General features: G+C 41.2%; 1 protein-coding gene across 1 annotated transcript in view; it reads left to right on the top strand.

The window, feature by feature from the left end:
• tyw1 (tRNA-yW synthesizing protein 1 homolog (S. cerevisiae)) overlaps nt 1-21,432 on the top strand; it is a 152,030-nt gene extending 130,598 nt beyond the window's left edge. The window contains exons 15-16 of the mRNA XM_078225004.1: nt 242-409; nt 19,323-21,432. Coding sequence (XP_078081130.1) covers nt 242-409; nt 19,323-19,541 — 387 coding nt within the window. The 3' untranslated portion in view covers nt 19,542-21,432. The remainder of the gene's footprint in view (nt 1-241; nt 410-19,322) is intronic.
• Nucleotides 21,433-25,754: the final 4,322 nt, after the last annotated feature.

The raw sequence follows: 25,754 nt of genomic DNA, 5'->3' as shown, positions 1-25,754 counted from the left end.
GTGCTACACTAAATTCTCTGTCCTTGTTGCAGCGGGAGCAGGACATGAATGGCTGGTAAGATCACGCCCTTGGTGTTTTCTTGCCACTGCTCAGGGCACAGCCGGCAAACTCACTCCATGGAGAATTGTTATGAGGGACAGTGCTTAAACTGCATATTGATTTAAAGAGATGGCTCTGATGTACAATGTTAGGTTATGTAAGAAGAATGGTATATTGACAATATTTTAATTTTTTTTTTAGGGGGTGACATATTGTGGTGAAAGCTCAGCAAGTAATCTGACTATGGCTAATGTTCCATGGCATGAGGAGGTTGTATATTTTGTCCAGCAGCTAGCTGACCTTCTGACAGACTATGAAATTGCTTGCGAACATGAGCATTCCAACTGCCTCCTCATAGCACACAAAAAGGTGAGTGAGTGGCATTTAAGTTTTACCATTTAATCTGCAAATGGCCACTGTTCTGTTAATTTACAAGCTGAAATTTTAAGTATCTGTAAACTCATTCTAAACTTGCACAATTGAAAATTATGCAACGAATAAATCAAGTGCTTTTATATGAATATTATATTACATTGTTAGACATTTTCTGGGAGCTGTTTGGAGTTTCTCTTGTGCTTTGGTGTGCTGTGTGGTTGCTAATGTACATTTTTCGATGCAGGTTACTGTGCAATGGTGTTAGTTATGAAAAGCTGAGATAATCAGTCATGTGCAAGGATATGCTCATTGTTTTTTCTGTTACGCTGCGTGGAAGACAGATGGAAGGCTGCGAGGGAAAGCGATCCACAGCTATCAGCTCCTGGAAAACAATGAGTCATGGAATGCTGATAGTACAAAAAGAGGCCATTCAGCTCATGTGTCTGTGCCAGCTCTCTGAAAGAGCAGCATAGCCAATCCCCACTCCCAGTCCTTTCCCTGTAGCCCTGCAATTTCTTTCCCTTCAGGAACTTATCCCATTCCCGTTTAAAATCCATGACTGACTCTGCTTTCACCAGACCTTTGGGTATTGCATTCCAGATCCTATTAACTCACTGCATAAGAAGGTTTTTCTTCACGTCACTGTTATTTTTCTTGCCATTTACTTTAAATCCGTAATGAGTTAGTGTAACATGAGCAATTCAATTGCAAAGCAATTTTGTGTTTGAGTTGAATTTTTTATCTTGTATTTTTTGATGAGAGATTGATCCAGTAAAGCTTTTTCATTGAATTTGATGCAAACCATTCCGCAATAGATGGCACTTTCAAGATTCAGTGTACTTTCATAAACCATTCCAGGTTCACAATGCTTGGAGTATTATCTGCTTTGGCTGTACATGGGAGATTATGCCCAAGATGTGCTCAAAATTGCACTGATTAGGTTATAGCGGTGGCACTACTGCCTCAGTGCCAGGGGCCCAGGGTCGATTCCCAGCTTGGGTGACTGTCTGTGCGGAGTCTGCACGGTCTCCCTGTGCCTGCGTGGGTTTCCTCAGGATGCTCCGGTTTCCTCCCACAGTCCGAAAGACTTGCTGGTTAGGTGCATTGGCCATGCTAAATTCTCCCTCCGTGTACCCGAACAGGCGCCGGAGTGTGGCAACGAGGGGATTTTCACAGTAACTTCTTTGCAGTGTTAATGTAAGCCTACTTGTGACACGAATAAATAAACATTGAAATAAATAAACTTTAAGTTCAAGTTTCTGCTAAGATTTACTTGCATAATCCAAAATGCAAAATCTTTAATAAAAATAAAATGTAATTGTTTCTTTAATTTTCTTTCCATTAAGAAAGTATCCTGTTATATATTTGGGAGTGGTAACCTGCTGCAGTTTCATTAATACAGTTGAGAATGAGTTTGTCACCGAGTATAAAAGTTTTAATAAGTGTCAGAGATGGCTCAAAAATGCCATGCAACATGTTGCTGTCTATTCCAATCAGGTTTTCTTTCAAGCATGTAACTAAAGTCCATAATCATCCCCAATTACTACAATATTACGATGGCATCTGTTATATTGTAAATACAATTCATAATGAATCCAAATGTTTCATTATTGTCAGGTGAATGTGGAAAGAAAATGGTTGTGAGACACTAAGCCTATTAAAATCAGAACTCCCATCAGCCATCTTATTGGATGGTGGAGAAGGCTCTCAGGGTAGAATGGCCTGCTTCTACATAGAACAGTACAACACAGGAACAGGGCCCTTCGGCCCACAATGTTGTGCCAAACATGACACCAAATTAAACTGATCCCTTCTGCTTGCCCATGGTCCACGTTAGTTTAATTTGGAGTTCTCCATATATCCTATTTATTTTCTTGATTTTTTTTTTGTCCACTTTAGAACAGATCATTTTATTCATGCTATGCTGTGTCTTTGTTTACTTGTACATCTGATGGTGAGCATCGCCAATCTCACTGAACTTTGAAATGATGTGCTGGTGGCACCTCACCGCAATAGCTAAAGAGTTTACACCTTCACAAAGCATTCAGACTCTTGATTAGTCCACTTGTTAATTACAGAGAAAGCTCTACCACACCCACAAATAGATTCATGTGGCGTAATTGAACTGTACAATCATAGAATGATATAGTACAGAAGATGCCTATTTGGCCCATTACACCTTTTTTGGTTCTTTGGTAGAGATAGTAATTAATTCCTCCCCTTGCTGTTCCATCAATGCCCTGAACATTGACCCCCAGTAGTCTAACTGTGGCCATAGTAATGACTTGTATAGATAGTATTGCCTCTCTGCCCTTGTAAATGCAATAGACCATAAGTTATTTCTGGCAATAATAAGAAGCTACTTCATAAATTCATGATTACATCCCATTTACAATCAACAGTATAGCACTGATCCCAAAATATTCTATTAATAATCAAGACACGTATTATTGTTACATGCTTTTCTGTTCCACCTCCTAAGGGGCTTCTATTTTAGTGTCCCTATCTGTGATATATACTGCAGCAATGTTGGACAACAACCCTACAGCACTGCAAAATATGTGCTCACATTCTTCAAAACCTAGAAGGAAATCAGTAGGATTTGCAGCACAGAAGGAGGTGATCAGGCTTGTGGTAATACTGTTGTATTTAAACAAAGGATGAATAGACTAGTTTGTGTTTTCAACAATTTCAAACAACAGATTTTGTTCAGGGACAAGTAGAAATTTTGAAAAATAATTTTCAGAGCTCAGCTCAAAATGGTAATTTGCATGGCTCCAGGTGCACATTTGAATGTACGCAAGAAATTAGGAGTGGAAAACCGCGTATATGTAAAATTTCAAGGGTTGTGGACAATTATAGACAGGGAGAGAGTGTCAGAATAGATGACAAGTATTCTTAAAACCTTTTGAGAGGCTTAAAAGGGATTTAAATCCATTACTCAAACATAAAGCGGAAGGGACTGAGAAATGACAAGCAAAAGTGAAGAGAAAGGAAGTCCAGGAGTGCAGTTAAAGTGTATGTCCAGTTTAGGTATTTCAGAGGTGAATATGCTTCCAAATGGGATCTTCAAAAAACAGCTAGCATAAGTTTAGTTAAGAGGAGTCATATTTACCGATTTTAATTGGGCGGCACAGTGGTTAGCACTGCTGCCGGGTTCAATACCATATTCATACCCGGCCTGTGTCACTGTCTGTGCGCAATCTGCACGTTCTCCTCGTGTCTGCATGGGTTTCCTCCGGGTGCTCCGGTTTCCTCCCAAAGATGCGCAGATTAGGTGGATTGGCCATGCTAAATTCACCCTTAGTGTCGGGGGCACTAGCTGGGGTAAATGCATGGGGTTATAGGGATAGGGCCTGGATGGGATTGTGGTCGGTGCAGACTCAATGGGCCAAATGGCCTCCTTCTGCACTGTATGATTCTATGAATAGTTTTTTTGAAGAAGTGAATGAATAGAAAAAGACATTGCAGTAGATATATATCAATTTTCAGAAGCCATTCAACAAAATCTTATATGGGTGGCTTGTTATAAATGTTCAAGTATCAGGTATAAATTATTGAGTGGGAGATGATGACGTTGTGGATTGGACTAGTAATCCAGAGACCCAGGCTAATGTTCTAGGGACATCGGTTTAGATCCCACTACAGCAGCTGATGGAATTTAAATTCGATGACTAAATCTGAAATATAAAGCAAGTCTTCATAATAGAGACTGTGACAGCTATCATCATCATCTGGTTCACTACTGTCCTTTAGGGAAGGAAATCTGCCATCCTTACCTGGTCTGGCTTGCATCTGATTCCAGAGCCAAAGCAATTGTAGTTGACTCTCTGAAAAGACCTAAAAAGCCACTCAGTTCAAGGGCAATTAGGGATGGGCAATAAATGCTGTCCTTGCTAATGATGCCCAAGTTTCATGAAAGAATAAAGAAAAATAAAACTTAAGCTTCTGCAATGCAGTGTCATTGGTTCAGTTTATCTCTGACTAACAAATGCCTTTTAAAATTGATCAAGCTCTTTAAAAATCTTGTGGCGGGTGCAGTGCTGGTAGGAGGTGCAGCTGAACCTAGAGCAAGGAATTAAAGGAGAGTATTGGGCCGATTGGGGTGGGAGGGAGTCAAAAGATTATGAAGTAGGGTGCTAGGAGAGCAGTTGTGCTCATCTTGTTGCCTTAAAAAAATGCCAAAATAAGTTATTTTCTGTTGTTCCAGAGCTGTTGTCTCTGATTAAGGGCGATCAGTCCAGGCTGTTCCCCATTCTCTGTAGAGGGCAGATTTAACACTCGTCAGGTCCCATAGCTGACTGTACCGAAATACCATTAAGGTCCTAAAAATGTCTTAGTTTTTTAAATGCATTGAAATATGAGGCTCCTTCATGTTCATAGTGGGAATGTTCCTTATCCAAACTAAAAGTCTACTGGAAAATGGTAGGATGCGAGATGTCAACTGGAAGTTTTTGTTATTTTCGTATGCCATACCCAGCCTCCCTCGCCCACTTACCCGAACCCATCCTGTATAGGGAGCCTTACTGCCTTGCTGTAGGAGGCTCTGAAGACATGGAGAGGGTACATGGAAAATTTGTTACAGTGATATCAGGTGTTATAGTTCAGGTCAGAAACTCAAGCGTTTTATGAAGTTTGCCTGGATCATAAGTTTTGCAAGTTGAATTTGGCTAGGGTGAGCATGAGATGTTTTACTTCAGGTGTGATTCAACTGATCCACTAGGGAGCTTTCATCAAACAGTTTATTTAAGAATACAGTTAACATGTATAGAAAGAAAATTAGCAATAACTTTTACCAATTACAAACAAAAAAACAACCATGATATTGTATAAACCTTAATAAATATGAGATGTTCCAAGCAAACAAACTTCCTTAAACAAGTTTAGCACAGAAAATCCAAATGCTCATGTGATGCTGGAACTTAGTCCTTTGGTTAGATGCTGCAGTTCTCTTGAGACACACACACACACACTTGTAGTCAGAACAGCTTTCCAAAACACCAGGGAGTGAGAGGGAGGCACTAACCAAACACCAACAGCAGATTTTTCACTCCAAGAAGGTAAAAAGCCTTGCTTCCAGCTAGCGAGCAAAATTTCCAAAACCAGGGAGAGAAACACTGCTTTTCGGTCTGATGTCCACACCCCTTGTAAACTAAAACTGCAGCCAACAGCCAAACTAAAAATGAAACCTTGAATTCACGATGAAGGAAAATCACTGTCCAAAACATATGACCTGCCAACCAGTCTTCCTCCTAACAATGCAGAGTCATAAAACAAATCCCAGAAAATACCTGAGGCCCAGAGTAAAAATAAACAAAACCCCATTTAAATCATTAAAGCAGCAATAAAAGGACTTCTAACCAGACAGCCTGGCAACAATGAAAAAAAAACCCAAAGCTGTTTAACTGCAGAGAACATGATTTAAAAAATACATTTCTTAAAGGTACACTAGCGTCACACAGGAATGAAAAGTTTTCAGTATGAGAAAAAACTGAAGAAACCAGAACAGTGAAGGTTAAAAGAAGATGTAGTAGAGGTATTAAGAATTATGAGGAAATTAATAATGGCAAGTGAGTCAGCAACTAGATGACCTAAATTTAACACCATCACAAAAGGAAACAATGGATCATTGTTTGTATAGTTGGACATTGGGTCCCATTCTCATTTTTGGCATCTAATACTATTAACCAAAGTTGCCTTACTTTATTCCAGTTCCGTTACCTTAACCCTAATCTCATAAAGCACTGTTATCCTATGTATTTCCTGCATACAAAATTATAAGAAGCATATTATACTTGGTTTAAAAAAAATCCACCAACATTCTGTATGCTGCCTGTTGCATTTTTCTGCTGTTTCACATGATGAAAAAAAAACATTGAAATCAAACTGGCAGATTTTCCACATGCTTAGCCCCTAAATTTGAGCTTGAGTACGTGATGAGACGTTAGTGTGTATCAGATTTGTGAATTCATGACATGCATTGAAAGTGGCTGCCTATAATCTAGCAATATCAAATATCCATGCATTTCAATACATTTCTTCACAGTAACACATTTACTAATCAGTTTAATGCTGCATTTCATAATGTTTATGAATAATGATCTCACTTATTACCACTGGTTTCTGCACAATTTGATTTCTGTGCTAAAATTACATTATTAGAGAGTACTGGAGTGCAGAAATCAATCTTCGATTTAATCTGACACAGTACTGCAATGAAAAATGATGAATATAAATTGAAAACAGGTGAGGCCAATACCCCACAAAGCCAAGACAGGTTGTAGACTTAAATGTTTGCAAGAAATAATATTAATGGTAGGTACTCTAGATTCTAGTGCACTATCCGACGTAGTCCAAAGCAATGACGTCAAAGCAGCGATATCAGATCTTCATATTGACAGCTTTGTACGTTTTCTGCAAGTACGTTTTCTGCAGGTCAGGGCCAGATTGTTTTATATTTTCAGATTGGAGTCAAGCAAGCAGCAATAGAAATGAATATAAGAGTAAGGAAATCAGGTACCATTCTTATGGATCTGTTTCTTCTGTATCAGAATTTATTTGAAAGTTTTTTTATTTATTAGTGTCACAAATAGGCTTACATTAACATTGCAATGAAGTTACTGTGAAAATCCCCGAGTCGCCACACTCTGGTCCCTGTTCAGGTACACCGAGGGAGAATTTAGCGTGGCCAATGCACCTAATCAGCACATCTTATGGACTGTGGGAGGAAACTGGAGCACCCGGAGGAAACCCAAGCAAACACGGGGAGAACATGCAGACTCTGCACAGACAGTGACCCAAGCCGGGAATTGAACCCAGGTCCCTGGCGCTGTGAGGCAGCAGTGCTAACCACTGTGCCACCGTACTGCCCACAAGTTAAAAGTGCTGCAGAATTGAGGAAATGTTGGTGTAGCATGTTCAGTTCGATTGTTCTTCTATGAATTGTATTTGAAACTAGACTGATTGATGTCACCTCCCTTTAGTGCTGAATTATTTCAGGATTTTTCATTGGCCATTTATTCTGATCGTCTTGGAAAAGAAGCTACTTTTCAATGTTGAGTTTAAAGCATTGTATATGCACCCAAGATAGAAAAGGTGGTGCTGAGATGATGGGTGATTGAAATACTGATAGGTTAAACGTTAATGTTCTTCCATCCCTGAAAAAAATAATCGATTTGTTAGGATGTCTCAACAATTGTTTAACATCTTACACCGATTGTGTTGGGTAGTGCCTAGTCTCTCCAGCTTATAAACAGAAGGTGACAAAACACAAAGTCACACCGTCAGTCCTTGTCTGCAAACAGAAAACTTCGCTTGGCTCAAAAAGAAATTTAATCTGTTTAAGCCAACCAATAGAAGGCTTACTATTTTATATCATCATGCAAAGAGCGGTTGAATTGCTTGAACCATCTGAATCCAGTCATAACTTAGGCAACAGGGATTGGCAGAGGAAGCACTGATGAATGAGTGCCAGCTGAGGGAGACGAATTGGGTGCAGGCTACTGTGACATTGAACAGAGTAGTGAGGAGGGGTTTCAGAGAATGCATCCTCTTGGTCAGGAGGAGGCCAAAGAAGCAAATTGAGGAGCTGCAAGGGGAAGAAAGCACTACCCAAGACATTGAGTATGCCATTTAAGAGTCAGCTAGCTGCAAATGACAGTGCCAGTGTTGTGGACAAGTGTTGCCTTCCCAGGCAGTTGGTCTAAGACACTTGCACAGTGACCTTGCAGTAGCCATGGCAGTCCCTTGGCTGCAGCCGTCAAGGCTACTGTGTTCCTGGATTTTTATGCTTCAGAATCAACTGTGGACTTGGATGGCAGCTCATCATATCCTCAGGCAGGTCATACATGCCCTATTCTGGAGATTGGAGGGGGGGGACTATATCCATTTTGATGTAGATGGGCTGGGGTCGGCACAGAGGCCATTGGGATTTGCCTCTATCAATGTCCGGGGCCTCAACAACTATACCCACGTGGCCATTAAAGCACCCACAGACCAGTCAGCCAGATTCCTGAACAGAAAAGCCTTATTGAATGTCCAGCTGGTCTGATGGGTGATTAAAATACTGATAGGTTAAACTTAAATGTTTTTCTTCCATACCCCGAAAAAAATAAACAGGAAGAGGATCTTGTAGGTGTGCGGCCAGTTACTGGGCAGTTGTCATAATTCCTTCATCAAGCAGGAGTTTCAGCTGCCAGACCTCTTCAGGCCAGCATCCAAACTTCATGGGTGGCTGCTAGGAGGTAAGGGTTATCCTCTGCAGAGGTGGATCCTGATCCATGTGCTGTAACCAGACACAGGAAAGAGACACTACAAAGTCATCTACTAACATGAAACCTGCAGTGAATATCTTGAAGATGCACTTCTGTTACCTTGATGGGTCAGGTTGAGTCCTCCAATATCAGCCAGCCAGCGTGTCTTGTATTGTGGTGGTTTGCTGCATGCTGAACAGCATAACTAAAAAGAGGCCTGGAACTGGATAAAATGGAGACCTGGATTGCCTCTCTTCCTCGGAGGAGGACAGAGAGGAGAATGAAGAGGATTCTGAAGAGGAGTGGGGATGTCATTTGGAGGGAGGCTATCACAGGCCTCCCGGCAATCAGCAGGCTGGCATGTTTCACCTGAGCACCTCCCAGCTTTATGACAGATATCTCTAACTCAATCTTCATCAGAAAGAGAAACTATTCAAGCACACACATCTGAAGAATCCCATTGCCACCCAGAAATATTGAGAATAAGGTCTTCGCCACCAATGTTGTCCCACACCACAGACCATGGCAACCACACCAGACCCAAGCACCACCCACCCCCTTAATCTGCATTTCACTTTTGGCATTAATAACACACAAGTCTGATAAAGGCCAAAAGCAATTGTTATTGAAAGAGAAACACAAGACCAACTGAGGAAACCTCTGATGTTTTGGTGACCAACAGCCTGGCGCCTTGCATTCATGCCCACTTTTACAGGGTACTCCACTTATGTCTGAAGAGGTGGAGGCAGCCTGTTCCATTGTCTCCATTGTCACTACTTACAGCTGAGAGGCTCGTGGATTCTGTTCTGCTTGTGGAGATGCCGGTGTGAGCTCCTCCACTGGCTGTTGGCCCACATCATTGCAAAGGCAGCCTCTGTCACAGGGCCTTGTGACACAAATGGTTCCTCAGTCGGCAGGGCCGAGAAGGTCAAGCGTAAGTCCAGTATCCCTTGTGTGCAGGCCACTCATCAGCCTCTTTGGCTCAGTCCTTTCATGGAAGTCCAGCTTGCTACATGAGACCACGTGCTGGAATGTGGCAGTCATCCACTCCAAACGACACTGAGAGAATTACCACTCCTCCTGTGCACATCAGTGTGCTACTCCTACACCCATCAGGGTGTCGCTGCAACTGACTTTACAAGAGGTTGGCTTACTCTCTCCATTGTCTGCCCGTCCGGGACCTCCAACATTGCAGGTGCATCTGCATGCTCAACTCCATTTATGATGGCAGTCGAAGAACTGTAACTCACATTGGGCGGGAGTTTCCTCCGTTCCCTTCCCTTGAAGATAACAGTAATGAATTGACCCTGCTTTTCATGGCCTCCCATCTTGCCATTGCGCCATGTCTGTTTAATGACAGCCTCACAATGTCCGCCTCCATCTGTGTCAGATTGTGCAGGTCCGCCACAGCACATGTACAAAATTGTTGTGTGCTCTTTTTTTCTGCAGGTTAAGGGGAGGATTATGTATGAAAATCTGGTGTCCTTCACCTATTGTGGCATAACATTGGTGAGAACTGTTGTGCAACTCAGTGATGCCTCCTGTTCTCGATTGCACCCTATGTGTGAGGGTGACTGACTTCTCACTGATGGAACTGACCACCTCTTCTGACATGGTTAGAGAGAGCTTCGGCACTCAGCCTGTGAGCATGTTGCTGCGGACAGATTTACAGACCCGTCACCTGGGTGTCATTTGACATTCATCTTTCCAGATCTTATCAGGTCATGTTACTTAAATTTTCTGACACTGGACTCGCATCGCTCTGGTCACTCTTCCACTGCTGGCCTCCCATGCAACCTCCATCTAGGATATCTCTGGGCAACTTTGTTCTACCAGCCACTGGGAAAAATATCTCCCACCTCTCAGCAACTGCATTAGTTAAGGCCTTGACAGGCATCTGAGAACCTTGGGCCACCTGATAGTGCCTGCTCATCCCAATGCTGGCCTTCTGTGAACCCTTCTGTGCCATCAGAGCGAATGCCAAGCCCAATCAAAGCTGTTGTTCTTGCCTTTTTAAAGGACCCTCCATTTCTAACACCTACCTCTAGGCAGCACCCATGCCATTAATTGGGCACAGAACTCGCCCTCCCCAGTCTAATTAGGCACTTGACTTTTTCAAGTTGCAATGCAGGCAAGGGTCAGGACCTGAGAATCTTCCGGGCATCGGGTTCCAGATGCGAATTGGATATCCAGCCCCATATGTCTAATATTTGTAAGACTTTTGGACAGAACCTTTCCAAATGCTTTGGAAAATTAATCCACTGCATTTAATTTATCAATCACCCTGACATTTTCACCAAAAACTAGATTGTTTTTATGTAAATCCATGCCAGCTATCCTTCATTAACTCATTTCTTTCTGGGTGAGTTTCTTTTTATCATTCTTCTGGAAATTCACATCACTGGCAAGGCCAGCATTTATTGCTCATTCCTGGTTGTCCTTGATAAAATAGTGTTGGGTGTTCTCCTTGAACTGCTTTAATCCGTTTGGTGATGATGCTGCAACAATGACTTTTGGTGAATTTCATTATAAATTCCTAAGTTAACAGTTTGTGACGTTAGTGTACCTTTAAGAAATGTTTTTTAAAAAAATCATGTTCTCTGCAGTCTGTAAGCAGGCCATTTGGTTTCATTGTGGCACTGGCTTTCTGCTAAAAGTCCGTTTATTGTTGCTTCAATGGCTTAAATGGGGCTCTGTTTATTTTTACTCGGGGCCTTGGGTACTTGGATTTTTTTTTATGACCCTGCATTGTGAGGGGGAAGATTGATTGACAAGTCAAAGTCAGGTGGTTCAGCCCCAGAAGAATCCAAGGATTCACTTTCAGTTTTGGTTCAGAGTCAGAAGCTGTCCTGATTGTCAAGTGGCAGGCAGGTTTTCTCTCTCTCTGTCTCTTCCGGGTCTTGTAAATTCTGCTGGCTAGCTGGAAGCAGGTCCCTTGGCCTTCCTGGAGTGAAAATTCTGCTGTTGGTGTTTTGCTGGTTAGTACCTAGAGGCTCTCTCCCTAGTGTTTTGGGAAGCTGTTCTGACTTCAAGCTGGTCTGTGTGTATTTCAAGAGGACTGTTAGAAGTTACAAGGCTGGGAAGTTACAGAGTTTCAATTATCCAACCAAAGGACTAAGTTCCAGCATTACATGAGCATTTGTATTTTCTGTGCTAAACCTGTGGCAAGGGTGTTGTTTGAGATTCATTTGGAAAGGTGTTTATCTGTTAAGGTTTATGCAATATCATGGTTGTTTTTTTTTCTTGTTTATATTGGTAAAAGTTGTTATTGCTAATTTTCTTTCTATATGTGTTAATTGTATTCTTAAATGAACTTTGTTTGATAAAAGCTCCCTAGTGGGTCAGTTGAATCATACCTGAAGTGAACATCTCATGCTCACCCTAACCAAATTCAGATTGCAAAACTGATGATTCAGGCGGCCTTCATAAAACACTTTGGAGCTTCTGACCTGAATTATAACAAGTTATAAAGGAAACTGTCTATTCCTGTTTTTTGGTATTTAAATCCCCCACTCGTGGAGGCACTACTAATGATAGGAGGGTTTATTTACCGTGTCATGTTTACATGGACAGTTTCTATTATCAACATGACGACTTCTGAATAGAAATAAAAGTTACAGTTTGTTTATTAATCACAAGTAGGCTTACATTCACACTGCAATGAAGTTACTGTGAAATTTCCCTAGTCGCCACAAACCGGCGTCTGTTCGGGTCAATGCGTCTAACCAGCACATCTTTTAAACTGTGGGAGGAAACTAGAATCTGGAGGAAACCCACGCAGGCACCGGGAGAACGTGCAAACTCCACGCAGTGACCCAAGCTGGGAATGGAATCCGGGTCCCTGGCACTGAGGCAGCAATGCTTACCACTGTGCCGCCATGCAAGGCAGAATATGAATATGGTTGAAAAGAGAGAATGTATTTTTAAAACTGGCACTGAAACATGCCAGTGTAGCCTAGTCCAGCTTATCCTCACCCTTTAACCTCACTTCACCTGAAGAACCCCACTCCATCAGGTCTTGACTCATTGGGGCAGCTTTGATTTGGGGCAATAGTGTAGATGGATGGGTATCGATTTAGCTTCCCGCTGTGCATTTCTTGCTCTATTTTCATTGACATCGATGTTCGATATTGCCCTTTTTTACACTATCGCCTAATGTCCAAAGTACCCCCACCACATGCAGGGTTAGAAGTTATCAACTAATTTTTAAAAAATCATGTTTGGAATCTAAAGGAATCCTGCTGCACTCAGAAGAATTCAGATGATTTTGGAATTGCAACAGATGTTTGAATAGGCCATTCATAGCTGTGCCTTGTGGTTGAGAGAGCAGTAATATTTAATGCAGTTAAATTCCTTAATGGATAGTTGTAACGGCATTGACAATTATTTTTGATAGTCAGAAAGATTTAATTAAGCTGCATACCCCTCATTAGATTGCCTTTCTTCAAAGACAATAGCATTGAATTCCTCATTTAATGAGCTACTCCCATGGTAAATGCTGATGGATGACATTTATTGAGGTGGAGAAAAGGCATGAGAAAAGATGCATCTATTAGGGCTGATGATCTATAGAATATAAAACAATGCAAGATAAAATATGCACTGCACCCAAAGTAGCAGTGACAGCACTTGAAAGAATAAGTATTCGCATTGGCAGCAAACAAGACCAGCACGTTTTCCTGTTCCATTGATCTCATTCTGATCAGGTCTGATGGTACAGAATTCATAACAATCGTCCTGAGATGACACTTGCGAAATAGAAAGGTGACTGAATGCAAATTTCCTGATGCGTACATAATAAATGAGAATCGTATTATTATGATTGTGACGGGGGTGAGCTCCCAGACAATAATTCAAAGGAGCAAAATAAATGGAAACACAGCATGATATTCCCCACTTACTGGCCTCTCCCTGGTGATTCTGGATGATCTGTACTTAAGTTCTATTTAAAATAAGTAAATATGTCTCCTGTATAGCACAAGGCAGAAAATCCATGGCCAAATCTCTTCCACAAATGAAAATGATTTGTCACTATTGCATGTAGACCTACTTTTGCTGGCCAATTGTTAAACATTAGCTTTTAGAATTTGCTGACAGCAAAGCAGTCAGTGAATACTAAAGTGCGAAACTTATTGAAAGGAAATTTGTTGTTAAAGACATCTTGTTTATCTGATAAGTGTAGGAAGTACATTTATCGCAATGTCATCATTCAAGCTATTCCACTCTCCTCAACCCTGGCATCTCTGCTATTTTAGATCATTATTATCCTCCAGCTTTGACAGTCAGCACAAGAACCATCAGGTTTCACAGTATTAGATTATTTCTATCTGTTCTCTACATATAGCCTTCAATTTTGATCCTAATCTAATATTTCTCCAGTGTTTCTAAAGAAGTTAATCAATGCAGCTCAGTGGGAGCCTGTTTCACATGTTGGTAACTCTGGAATTTTTTCATGTTTATTCGCGTTTGAGCCTTACTTATTTGTGCATGTATTCTTTTATCCTGTGGATATGTTCTTGAAGATTAATGGCGTGATCTTAATGGGTTCAGTAAGATTGCGTACAAAGTCAAAAGTCTGGTTCGCGCCCAATTATGTGCCACCGCAATGTTCCTGGCTCCGTTTTGCCAGAAAGAGCACAAAGTTGATATGCATAGAATTGATTTCATTTCAATCTTATTAGCGCATCCCGCACAGCTGTTTACGGCCATTAGTGAGCTCACGCCAGTGAGAATCACAGCTGGTGTGCACTAGCAGAGACCAGGCGTGATGGTCATGCCGGGGGGAATCGGAGGCCGTTGAAGCCCCCAGATGGTCGGGGGCATGGCCAGGCAGTGCCCATTAGGCAGTGTCAGCCTGGCAATGCCCACCTGGCATCCCTGGCAGTGTCTAATTGGACACCATATAACTGTGTCGAGGACATTGCCGGGGGTGTGGCCTGATTGGGTTGGGGTTATGACCAGGGTGGGGAGTATGCACAAAGACAGGGAGGGGACTTAGCCGATGATGGAGGGAGGGGGTGCTCTGCAAGGGAGGGGGTTCTGCAAGGGGGAGTGCGGTGGGCGGGGCGGGGTGGATTATGCGAAGCAGGGCATAGGGGGTCTGCCAGGGAACTTATTGGGAGGGTCCTGATGCCCTGATGCTGGTGACCTGTGTTGGTGTGGGGGGAGAACATGCCGCCGATGAGGGGGAAGTAGGGGTGGGAAGAGGTCTTCCAGTTCACTGAGATATCGGGGGCCCTGTGCAATGGCACTCAATGGCTCTAAAGCCGGTTTTTCCAGCGAGCTTAGCACCCCTCCTCCATTCCCCCCCACCCCCCCCCGTTCAAATCTCCCAGCTGTCAGCTGTGTGGGAAGATTGCAATGCCAAACCGCCCAAAAGACAGGTGTAGAACACACCCGTTTTCACTCTTTTATGACATTTCAAATTTTTTGGGAAGATCGCCCTCAAGTCATCAGTTAACCTTAAAGAATGCCCCTCAGCATTTCAGTATCTTATCCCTTTTTCCAGTGAAAACAAGTCCATATGAAAATCCTTCAGTAATTTAGAGTACTCAGTCCTGTAACCATTTTTTGGCAATCTCTGCTTTAATGCATGAGTATCCTTTAATCAATGAAAATTGTAAATGTTATATCACTAATGCTCTACAATGTTAAAAGTGCCTTTTTTCATTTAGTCAGATATCTTTGAGATCCATCTCCTATTTTGCTAGGCTTTTTGATAGCGGTTCCATATTGCCTGGATACTTTATTATCGTGTAAGTTGTTATCCCATTAGTCATTCTCTTTGTTCGTGTGGAACATAAAGATAAATGTCAATATTTTCGGTAAACGTTCTAAGCCTTTGCAGCCTCTCTGCAGCTGTCAGTTTAGTTGTCCTTTGCTGCTCCTATTCCAATACCTGGATCTTTTTGCAATAATACAGTAGTCCGAATTGTGCGCAATACTATAGGTGGAGAAGGACTTGCTCTGTACACTCTCGACCTCTTGTTGAGATTTTTGTTGTATTGCCAAAGATTCTATTGCTCGCTTTACTGTCGCTCCACACTGTGCTGATATCTTCTGTACCCACAAATCCCTCTCCTGTGCTGTTGCCTATAGAACAAATGGCATTTGAAACCATCTGAGATTACAGAGATAAGGAAGAACTAGGCCAGGGTGGGATTTGAAAATCAAGATATTGCCTGACACAAGAGCCAATGTCTGCCAACAAGCGTAGGGGTTATAGCGGAATGGAACTTGCACGGGCAGCAAAGTTTTGGATGACCTCAGGTTTACATAGGATGGAATGTGGGGGAACCAGCCAGGAGTACTTGAAATAGTTGAGATTAGAGGTAATAAGGGAACAAATGAGGGCTTTGGCAGCAGATTAGCTAAGACGGGTGACGTAGGGCAATGTTGTGAGATGGAAATGTACTGTCTTAGTGCTGGCACAAATATGAGGTTGGAAGCTCATCATGGGATCAAATGTGACAGAGAGGTTGTGAACAGGCTGGCTTAATCTCAGGCTGTTGCCTGGGAGAGGGATGGAGCTGGTAGCTAGGGAATGGATTTTGAAGCAGGAACCAAAAACAATGGTGCATCAGTCTTTACAATAATTAATAGGGGAAAATGTTCTTTGTAAACAGCAGTGACATTAACAGCTGACCCTGAAGCACTCCATTATTTACCATCTTTCATCCAGATCCAGCGTTGTATATAACAGCCATTTGCCCTCTCTCCTTGAACCAGTTTTATTCTGTTTCAGAAGCACGGTGGTACAGTGGTTAGCACTACTGTCTCACAGTGCCTGGGACCCAGGTTCGATTCCAGCCTTGGGTGACTGTGTGGTGTTTGTACATTCTCCCCATATCTGCGTGGGTTTCCTCCGGGTGCTCTGGTTTCCTCCCACCATCCAAAGATGTGCAGGATAGGTGGATTGGCCGTGCTAAATTGTCTCTTAGTGTCTCAAGATGTGTAGGTTGGGGAGTTAGTGGGGCAAAATCATGGGGGTAAGGGAATGGGGCAAGGGGTGGGCCTGGGTAAGATGTTCCGTCAGAGAGTCGGTGCAGACTTGATGGGCCAAATTACCTCCTTCTGGACTGTATGGATTCTATGATTCACTCCAACTATGTTGTGCTTACCAGCATAGAGAACCAGTGTATCATACAAATAAAGAACATTCACTGAGTTTCCCCCTTTTTGTTTTTCTCGAAGACTTGTCATGCATGACCATTTCCCAGAAAGGCATTTTATGATTCTATAATTCTCTATTTTGCCAAGTGGGTGGTACATTCATTCTTTCCAAATGGCGCCCAGTACTTAGCGTTCAGTTGAAGTTAGGTTGACCAGCCCCTAATTCCTTGTATTATCTTTGAGCCCAATTTTACAGATTGGTGTCACATTTTGTTTTTACCTGTCCTGGGGAACAACCTCTTTTTCCAAAGTTACCCAAAATATGCCTGAATATGGTTTCATTAGCTACTTCATTCAGTTCTCGTGTGCTGCGCTCCAGAGAGTTGAACATACAGTCTACGCAGAGGTTTCCAAACAAGTGATAACTGGTGTTTTGATACTGTCACAAAGCCATGCTTACGTCAAATAATGATTTTTAATCCCCCGGCTGGAAACATGAATTGAACTTTTAAAAACAGGAGAGATAAAACATGGGCCAAAGGGTGGCATGAGATCACAGCCAAAGATGGATGCCCCAATTTGCATACAGTACATTCCACATTTAAATCCATTGGAAAAGAGACAGGAAGTTTGCAAAACCCACCATAGGCAGTGACCTCCTGTGAAGTGTGAAGGACCTACATCTGCCTGTGGTATCGAACTGTTGGAGATGAGCTATTAAGACTAGTACTTGAACAATGAGACCCCGGCTAAGATAAGTTCATAGATATGAGTTAATCAAATTACCCTTGGAATACAAGGACATGACCCTTGGAATACAGGGGTGTAAACTTATTTGAATACCCCTGGCAGGTTGAGGAGGAAGAACACATGATGAGTCAACTCTATGTATGTTTTAAGTACATAAATTCTCAGCAGAATGGAGGACAAATAGCTGAGAGAAGACTTAAGTGGGGTTTCCTCCCTGCCTCCCCTCTCTCCAACCCACCTGGAAAACCTCAAGCCCAGTTGTTGACTGTGACCATCCAGGGGCCCACCTGCTGCAGGCAGAGATTTCTTAAAAGAATTCAATCCAGCATGTCCAGAAGGAAAAATACAACTCTGCTGCCTACATCGTTAAATCAGAAGTTATTACCAAAGCGCTACTGTTTAAAATCTAAACTTGAACAGGGAAGAATTTCTATGCTGAAATTGAAGATGGCTTTCCGAAAGCTGGGAAATAACCCCTGGGTGGTAACTATTTGCTGTATTTAGCTCATAGTTATATAATATGGGATGTTGTTTGGGAAAAGGGGTATTTCTCAGAGTTCAGGAAAAATAGGCAGTTGTGAAAAAGGGGTAACTTCCTGAGACGTGTATGTAGCTATTATTGTAGTTAAGTGTACTGTTGTAATGTATTGTCTCTCCTGTCATGTATTTTCTTTTATGTTAATGAATAATCTTTATTAATTGATCAGAACATGACTTTACCGTTCCTCCCTGGTTTGCATATCTTTTCTCACATTATACAAAATTAAAAATATACACCACTAAGAAGTGGTGTTCCAAGTTTTGGGATACCCTCGCATTTAACATCAGCAGGGTTTTTAACAGAATGGTTATGTGCGCGTTCGTAAGTCAGAGCATATTTTATTATTTTACTTGGATTAGTTTAAGTATATAATAACTCTAACCTAGGAAATCTGTCTGATTTGTTATTTTATATCACACCACATAAACAGTGTGTGTCACTAAATTGGCAAGTATATCCTTTTCCAAAAATAGAACCTGTTATGGTCAAACAAGGAGAACTAATAAAGGGAAGCCATTTGACCCCTCGTCACCTGATTGTAACAATACAATGCACCAATAATCTTGGAATTTAAGAGACAATGACCATGTTTCCCTGATGCACCCTTCCACCCTGATACACATTACAGCCTCAGTTTGAAAATCCAAGCTGACATGACGTTGAAGTACTGTATTGTTGATTAAGCCATCTTTTCAATAAGAAATTAACCCAGGACTTCAGCTGCCCTTTCATGTAGACTTAAAAGCTCCATGATACTATTTGAAGAATTGGTTCTCCCTCTATCTCTCCGGCAACATCACTAAAACAAATGATCTGTTTGTTTAACTCATTGCTGTCTGTGAGATATTGCCTTGTGCAAATTTGTTACTACTTTGCCTACACTGCAATGTGTGAAAAAGTGCTTTGGGATGTGGTCAAGATATGGAAAAACATTAAAGAAATGCAAGTTCCTATTTCTTTACCGTGTCCAAAAACAGATTTTTTTTCTCCTATTACTTTGTTTATTCCTGCTAAATTGGAAATTTCCCTTAACAATTATGTTTGATACTCATATAGTTCTCTCAATTGAGTTAAAAGTTTGAGACCTGTTGTCACTTTGAGACCTGGCGACATATAACAAATTCCAGAAATTAGTCACTATCACTTAACTCAAACCTGAACACTCTGTAACAGAGGTTGGTTGAAGATTAATACAACCTCCTTTTCATTTGAGTTTTGTATTAATGGAGATTTCTGTTTTTCCTTGTTTTAGTTCAAAGTGAATGGAGAATGGTGGACTTGGATAGATTACGACCGCTTTCAGCATCTCATCAAAGATTATGAGGAGAACAATGGCACCAAGATAATCTCTGCGGAAGATTACATGGCAAAGACACCAACCTGGGCACTCTTTGGAGCTAAGCAGAGGGGTTTTGATCCTGTTGATACTCGCTTCCTAAGGAAAAAAAAGAAGGACATCTCTGGTTGTTAAGACTATTCAATTGGACTCGGGCATGTTGCCACAGAAGTTCAAACAGGATTGTGCACAGTTCATATGGTCCTTAGAGCAGCTGTGTATTAGTGTTGTAATGGATTTGAGTGTAAACTGACAAATTTACCAAAACACGCACATGCAGAATAGGAAACTACACGCATTGCAGTCAACTTAAAGAGCTGTCAACTTACAAAAATACATGACAATGTAGTCAGCATAACTGTCAAAATCAGACATGACCAATCTATGGCCTGTGGGCCACAATCCGGCTGACTTAAGCATATGTATCCGGTCTGCAGAGCCAATTTTCAGACTATGGCAACGCTCAATGAAGGATTCAGCTGGGAACTGCTCCTCCAGTCACAGGCTGTTTCTCTCCTGTGTTTGCTGCTGATTGGTTCACCAGTGAGCCTATTAGCAGCAAATGCAGGGGACGTAGGTCTCTGATTGGAGCAGTAGAATGTGAAGGTGAGGGAGGATATCTTCATAGTGTGGCTGTCTCTGCCTTTGGCTGTGCTCTCTCTCCCTCGCTCCCTGTGCAGGTGCTGGCCCTAAAGGAACACATGGGTCAAGATGGTGGAGCAGGCGGGGAAGGCCTTGGGGATCAGCAGTCGCAGCAACAGTGCCCATCTGGGCGGCTGGAGTTTCGGATATGGCAGGGTGAAGAAGCTTGTCTCTTTACAGTGTCCCGAATACCTACTTGCTGGTTATGATGTCCAAACCTCCCGTGTGTGTGTGTGTGTGTGTGTGTGTGTGCGTGTGCGTGCGCCCGCATGCCTGTGTGTGTACAGCTGCAAGGTCCATGTTACTTACACCCAACCCCATAGCAGTGCTCTGGTCCCTACCTCTTCCCTGGTCACCAGGACTTGGGGCCTAGTCTGTCTCTGTTTCTTAATCAAAAAGGTTAACTCTGCTGCTTGGCACTTTTTATGTTAATTTTTATTGGTTATTTTTTTAAATGATCAATTTATTGCCTTGACGTTGAAATTCTTTTTTGAAATTTATGTTTAATGTATAACCAAACCTTATCTTGCCGAAATTTTCTCACCAGTCCCTTGACTGAGGACAGAAGTGAAATGTGACCCCCCTCCATGCAAAAAAGTTGGACAAGCCTTGCCTGGTGCATGTTTCTGTCATTGTTTACATTTTATCCTCTTTTATTCAGATTACCTGTCAAATCCCCGTCAAATTACCTTCATCTGAGTTAGTGGGCTGTCCCTGTTTGCTTATTTCTTGATGTGGAGATGCCGGTGTTGGACTGGGATAAACACAGTAAGGAGTCTAACAACACCAGGTTAAAGTCCAACAGGTTTATTTGGTAGCAAACGCCACTAGTTTTCGGAGCGCTGCTCCTTCGTCAGGTGAGTGGGAGATCTCCACTCCCACTCACCGGACAAAGGAGCAGCGCTCCGAAAGCTAGTGGCGTTTGCTACCAATAAACCTGTTGGACTTTAACCTGGTGTTGTTAGACTCCTTACTGTGCTTATTTCTTTACAGCCATCTCCAATGCAGCTCTGCAACCTAACTTGAGTGTTGGTAAGGATCAGAATTAGAGGGGCAGTACTGGATTTTCCTCTTTAACAATGTGAGGCAAAGCTGAGGACAGGATCACAATTCACATATTTGACCTGCCACAGAGCTGTGTTGGAGATGGCTGGAAAGAGATATACAGCAGGGACAGTCCATTAATTGACTTGTAAACTTTGCTGTCAGAAATTTCATCCTCACAGTCAGCGACAGTTAATAATGATGTAAGTTGTTATCTATTGCCTTAACATGACCTGTTCCTTTATTTCCTAGATAAAATTTAAACGTTTTACAATTATGATTGTAATAATTTGTATACAGAATGTGATAATAAATGTTGTTACTCTAATTTCTATACTTCAAAGTTGCTAATGGCAGTAATTCATCAATCAAATGGTAGTTATAGAATCATCCAGCAAAAAAGGAGGGCACAATTTGTCTGTGTTGGCACTTTGTTGGGGCAATTAATCTCACTCCCCTGCTCTTTCCACATAGCCACTGCAAATCTTTTTCCTTTTCACATGTTCATCCTATTCCCCTGTTGTATCTGGTGCTTAGCTAGTTGTCAAGCAGTGCATAATGACCTATAAACTTGTACCTGGCTACCATATACAGTGCATCGAGGCCATTGGAGACATTCTGAAAGCACTGCAGGATGTGAGCTGCATACACGTCTTCTGTGTTTTATTTAAGTTTTTGGCTGCTTTTTAGATTTTTTTTGTTGCTGTTTCTAGTTAGGAGAAACTCCTGTATGGAACTTTTTGTCCTCTGCCCAATTTCATCAGACAAATAACTATTTCACAGAACAGTCCCAAAATTGCACCTGCTTTTGCAAAAAACAAAATTCCATTTTCATATCAGTGTTGCCACCTGGTATAACATTTGGTTTTATTATTTGAATTTAGTACCACTTGTACCGTTGTGATATTTTGCAAGTACCCTGGAAGGTCCATTGCAAATACAGGAGATAGGAAATAAAGCAAAGTGCTGAAATACAGAGCATTTGTAAGGAGAAAAGAGAGGTTAACGTTGCAGGATTGGACCTTCTGACCCATATCAGTATGGAAATTTAAGCAGCAGCCTACAGCGTAAGCACATCATTCCCAGAAACTGTTTAAAAACTCCTGCATTCTCTGCAATGTTTTTGGTTTTGTACTTATTGCTAGCAGATCAGTTCTGTTCCAGACATTTCTTTCATTCTAACCCCTTAAAATATTACTGTTCACATCATAACTATAACATTTTGTTTATTTCTGGTTTTCGAGTGAGCTATATGTTTATATTTTTGAACAGCACATGCAAGCAATATCATTGAGGAGGTATAGTGAGCCCGCAGTGTGAGTGACTGAAAAATCAATCATGATTGAAGCTTATTAACATTTGACCCTGGGTTAATGTAATTAAGCATCATTACTAAATTCAGCGTATCTCTTGTAATTGAGTTTAATTCCTCACAGCCAGAGCGCCCAACAATATCACTAACACTCATTTCGTGTGAGTGAGTGAGTTCTTGAGGTGTTTCAAAGGACCACTGTTCAGAGCACCTGTAAAGTAAAATAGGAAAAATGTTAAATTGTTTTGGATGGAATGCAATACACAACATGCGATTATATTTTTTCCGTAACAACCTCAAATGGATTGACGATGGTATTTCAGCTATAACTTATTTTTGTTTCTTCAATATTATGTGATTGTATTAGGAACCGAATTGAGATATAAAAGTTATATATATTTCAGGGATTAAGCTAAAGGAGCCTAGAATTAATTCCATTAAGCAAAGTCTTGAAGAGATTGTATAAGCACTGTGGGCCTCTAAAAGTAGTCTAGTTCAGTTTCCTGCTTTGAATCACCAATCATTCAGCCTATCATAAAACCAAGGTAATCTCGGTGTGTGTGGGCTGATGCAAATTGTATGGTAAATAGAATTATTACTTACACAGCTATTTAAAGCTTAATCTGTAAAATATTTCAATAAAATGCATGCCTGCTCATTAAATAATCTGTCCGAATTGCAGTAGGCACTTGTGAATTGACGCAATGTTGTCTTTCCCCCTTAAAACTCATGGAAGGAGTGGAATTGGACTTCCACAGCTGAGCGCTGGGTTCAATTCTATGACTAACAATTTAAAAGTCTCCACTGCCTGTTTGCAATGAGTATCCTATATGATTTCATTTTGGAGCAATTCTTAGTCTCTGTGGGTCCACATCCCAATAACTTCCTCTAATCTGTCAGTAACTGACAAGAGGTTATAAATCTCACTTAAAACTATTGGATGGTATTAGTGGAAAATAGAAAATATCACTGCTGTCCAGTAGAAGTTGTGGCATTAGTGTACCTTTTAAAAGATTTTTTTTAAAAAATCATGCTCACGGCCTTGCCTGATGTTGTTGTTACCGAGCTGTCTATGAGGAGTCCTTTTATTGCTCCTTCAGTAGCTTTTAAATGGGGGTTGTTTATTTTTATTTTGGGAATTAGTTTTGAGACCCTACATTGTCAGGAGGAAGAATGTTTGCAGGTTAGGTGATAGGAACTCTTTCATTTTCAGTTCTGAGCTGCAGGTTTTAGTTAAGAAGGGAGCGGACATCAGACTGAAAGCGGTGTCTCTCTCTCTCCCCCTGGTTTTGGGAAATTCTGCTGGTTAGCTGATAGCTGGAGTAGAAAATCTGCTGTTGGTGGCTTGACCAGAGAATCTCCCGGGTTCTCTGGGAAGCTGTTGTGACTTCAAACTGTTCTGAGGGTATCAACAGAACAGCAGCATTGATCCAAAGGACTCAGTTCCAGTATCACGTGAGCATTAGTCTTTGCTGTGTTAAACCTGCGAAAAGGGTTTTGTCTAAAGGAAGTTTTAGTTTGATTTGGAATATCTTAGATATATTTGTTAAGGGTTATACATTATTGTGGTTGTTTTGTTTGTAATTGATAAAAGTTATGGCTAATTTTCTTTCCATACATGTTAACTATCTTCTTACATAAACTTTGTTTGATAAAAGCTCCCTGGTGGGTCATTTGAATCAACCTGAGGTGAACCATATCGTGTTCACTCTAGCCAAATTTAAGGTGCAAAACTTATGATCCAGATGGGCTTCATAAAACACTGTGGAGTTTCTGACCTGAACCATAACAAAATTATGCTTCTAAGTTTCTTATTGAGAAATTGTTCAAATTGAACTGGTTTTGCTCTGTGTCTTCCTAATGCCTTTTTACTATTTGTGTAAAATAACTCTAGTGTATCATTCAGCATTTCTTCCTAAATTTTTCACTATAAGCTATTAAAAGGCTATTAATTTCATTATTGCTTTGTGTTGTAAAGTTAGTATTTGTGAAATTATAAAAAAAACTTGTAAAATGCTAAGAGTTGTAAAATTGCATGGTCTGTTAATAAAGGTAGTTTCTTTTTCTGTACCGAAGCGATGCAGATGCATCCAGTATACAGACTGAAACATTGTATCAGAGGCAATAACAGCAGGATTGCCTTGGTAACATGCTTCAGGCATTTGAATCAGAACATGTTTTTAAAGTTTGCCCAATCAGTTTAAACTAGGTATTTGAATAACAACAGCCTATCAGATTTGAATTTGATGTTTTGATAACCTGGAAACCAATCCTATTGAGGGGAATTTGGTATGTCATCAGGGGTATAATGGCCACTGCTCCCAGCTCCAGAGAGCCAGATAGCCACAGCCTCTGTCTGCCAGCAACTGCCACAGATCACAGCTTGAGAGGGAGACACAGCCAGCAACTGTCTTTGCCAGCATAACAGCCACTTTATGTCTTAAAAGAAAGCCTCATCTCGATAGTGAAGACAGAAGAAGTCAACAAAGACAGAAGATTCCGGAAGATAAAACCTGGTTATATTTTGAGAGTGACTAGAATTTCTATTTATTTTGTTAATAAGTGGGAATTGTATTTATCTAAGCAATGTTCCATTAGAATAGTGTTTTATTCGGTTTGTTAATAGTTTAGTTAACTTGTTCAGTGTTAGATAAATAAAGTATTACTTGTTGCTTTTACAGAGTCTCAGGTAGTTATTTTGATTTAACCACTACAAGTTGCTGAAGTGCAGATACTACCCCTTCTCACACACTCTTTAACAGATTATAAGGGAGGACTTCTCTTTGAGTGGTTGAGTGCTAGTTCTTAGAGAGGAGATCAATCTCCCCCTTAGTTACACTTTGTGATGGTCAGGACTATTTTATTTGTTTCCTTTCCTTCCCCACTAATTTTAATTAATTCAGCATTAAGGTGTTTCTTCAGTTCAATTCCAGTTCTGCCAGTGCCCACAACTAAGATCTCCAATGTCCTTTCCCTTAGCTGATTCTAGTGTAAGTGATGTCCGTTTCCAACATTTCAATCTTTGTTTGAATCCCGTGAAGTGTAGCAAAGTACTTGAAAGAATAGTCCAATAGACCAGTCCCAAAATACCATCAATTACCCATTGCTACAAGCATCTCCTAAGTGTGATGTAGTGCTGTGATTGGTCAAAATGTTGTGCAAACAGACTTCCATACACAATCTGGGGTGAAGCTTCACTATTGTCGAAGAGAGGCTGTCTTTAAGCTGAGCCATTTAGACTGCCTGCTCAGGTGGCATTATTTGAACAAAACCCAAAGGTTTTTCCAGGTATGTTGGATAACATTGCTCCCTCAACTAACACTACTAAGATCATCTCATCCATTGATTTA

The sequence above is a fragment of the Mustelus asterias genome, chromosome 12, assembly GCF_964213995.1.
Source record: "Mustelus asterias chromosome 12, sMusAst1.hap1.1, whole genome shotgun sequence".
Lineage (NCBI taxonomy): Eukaryota > Metazoa > Chordata > Chondrichthyes > Carcharhiniformes > Triakidae > Mustelus > Mustelus asterias.
The sequence above is the reverse complement of the archived record's forward strand: the minus strand, read 5'-3'. Positions and strand labels throughout refer to the sequence as shown.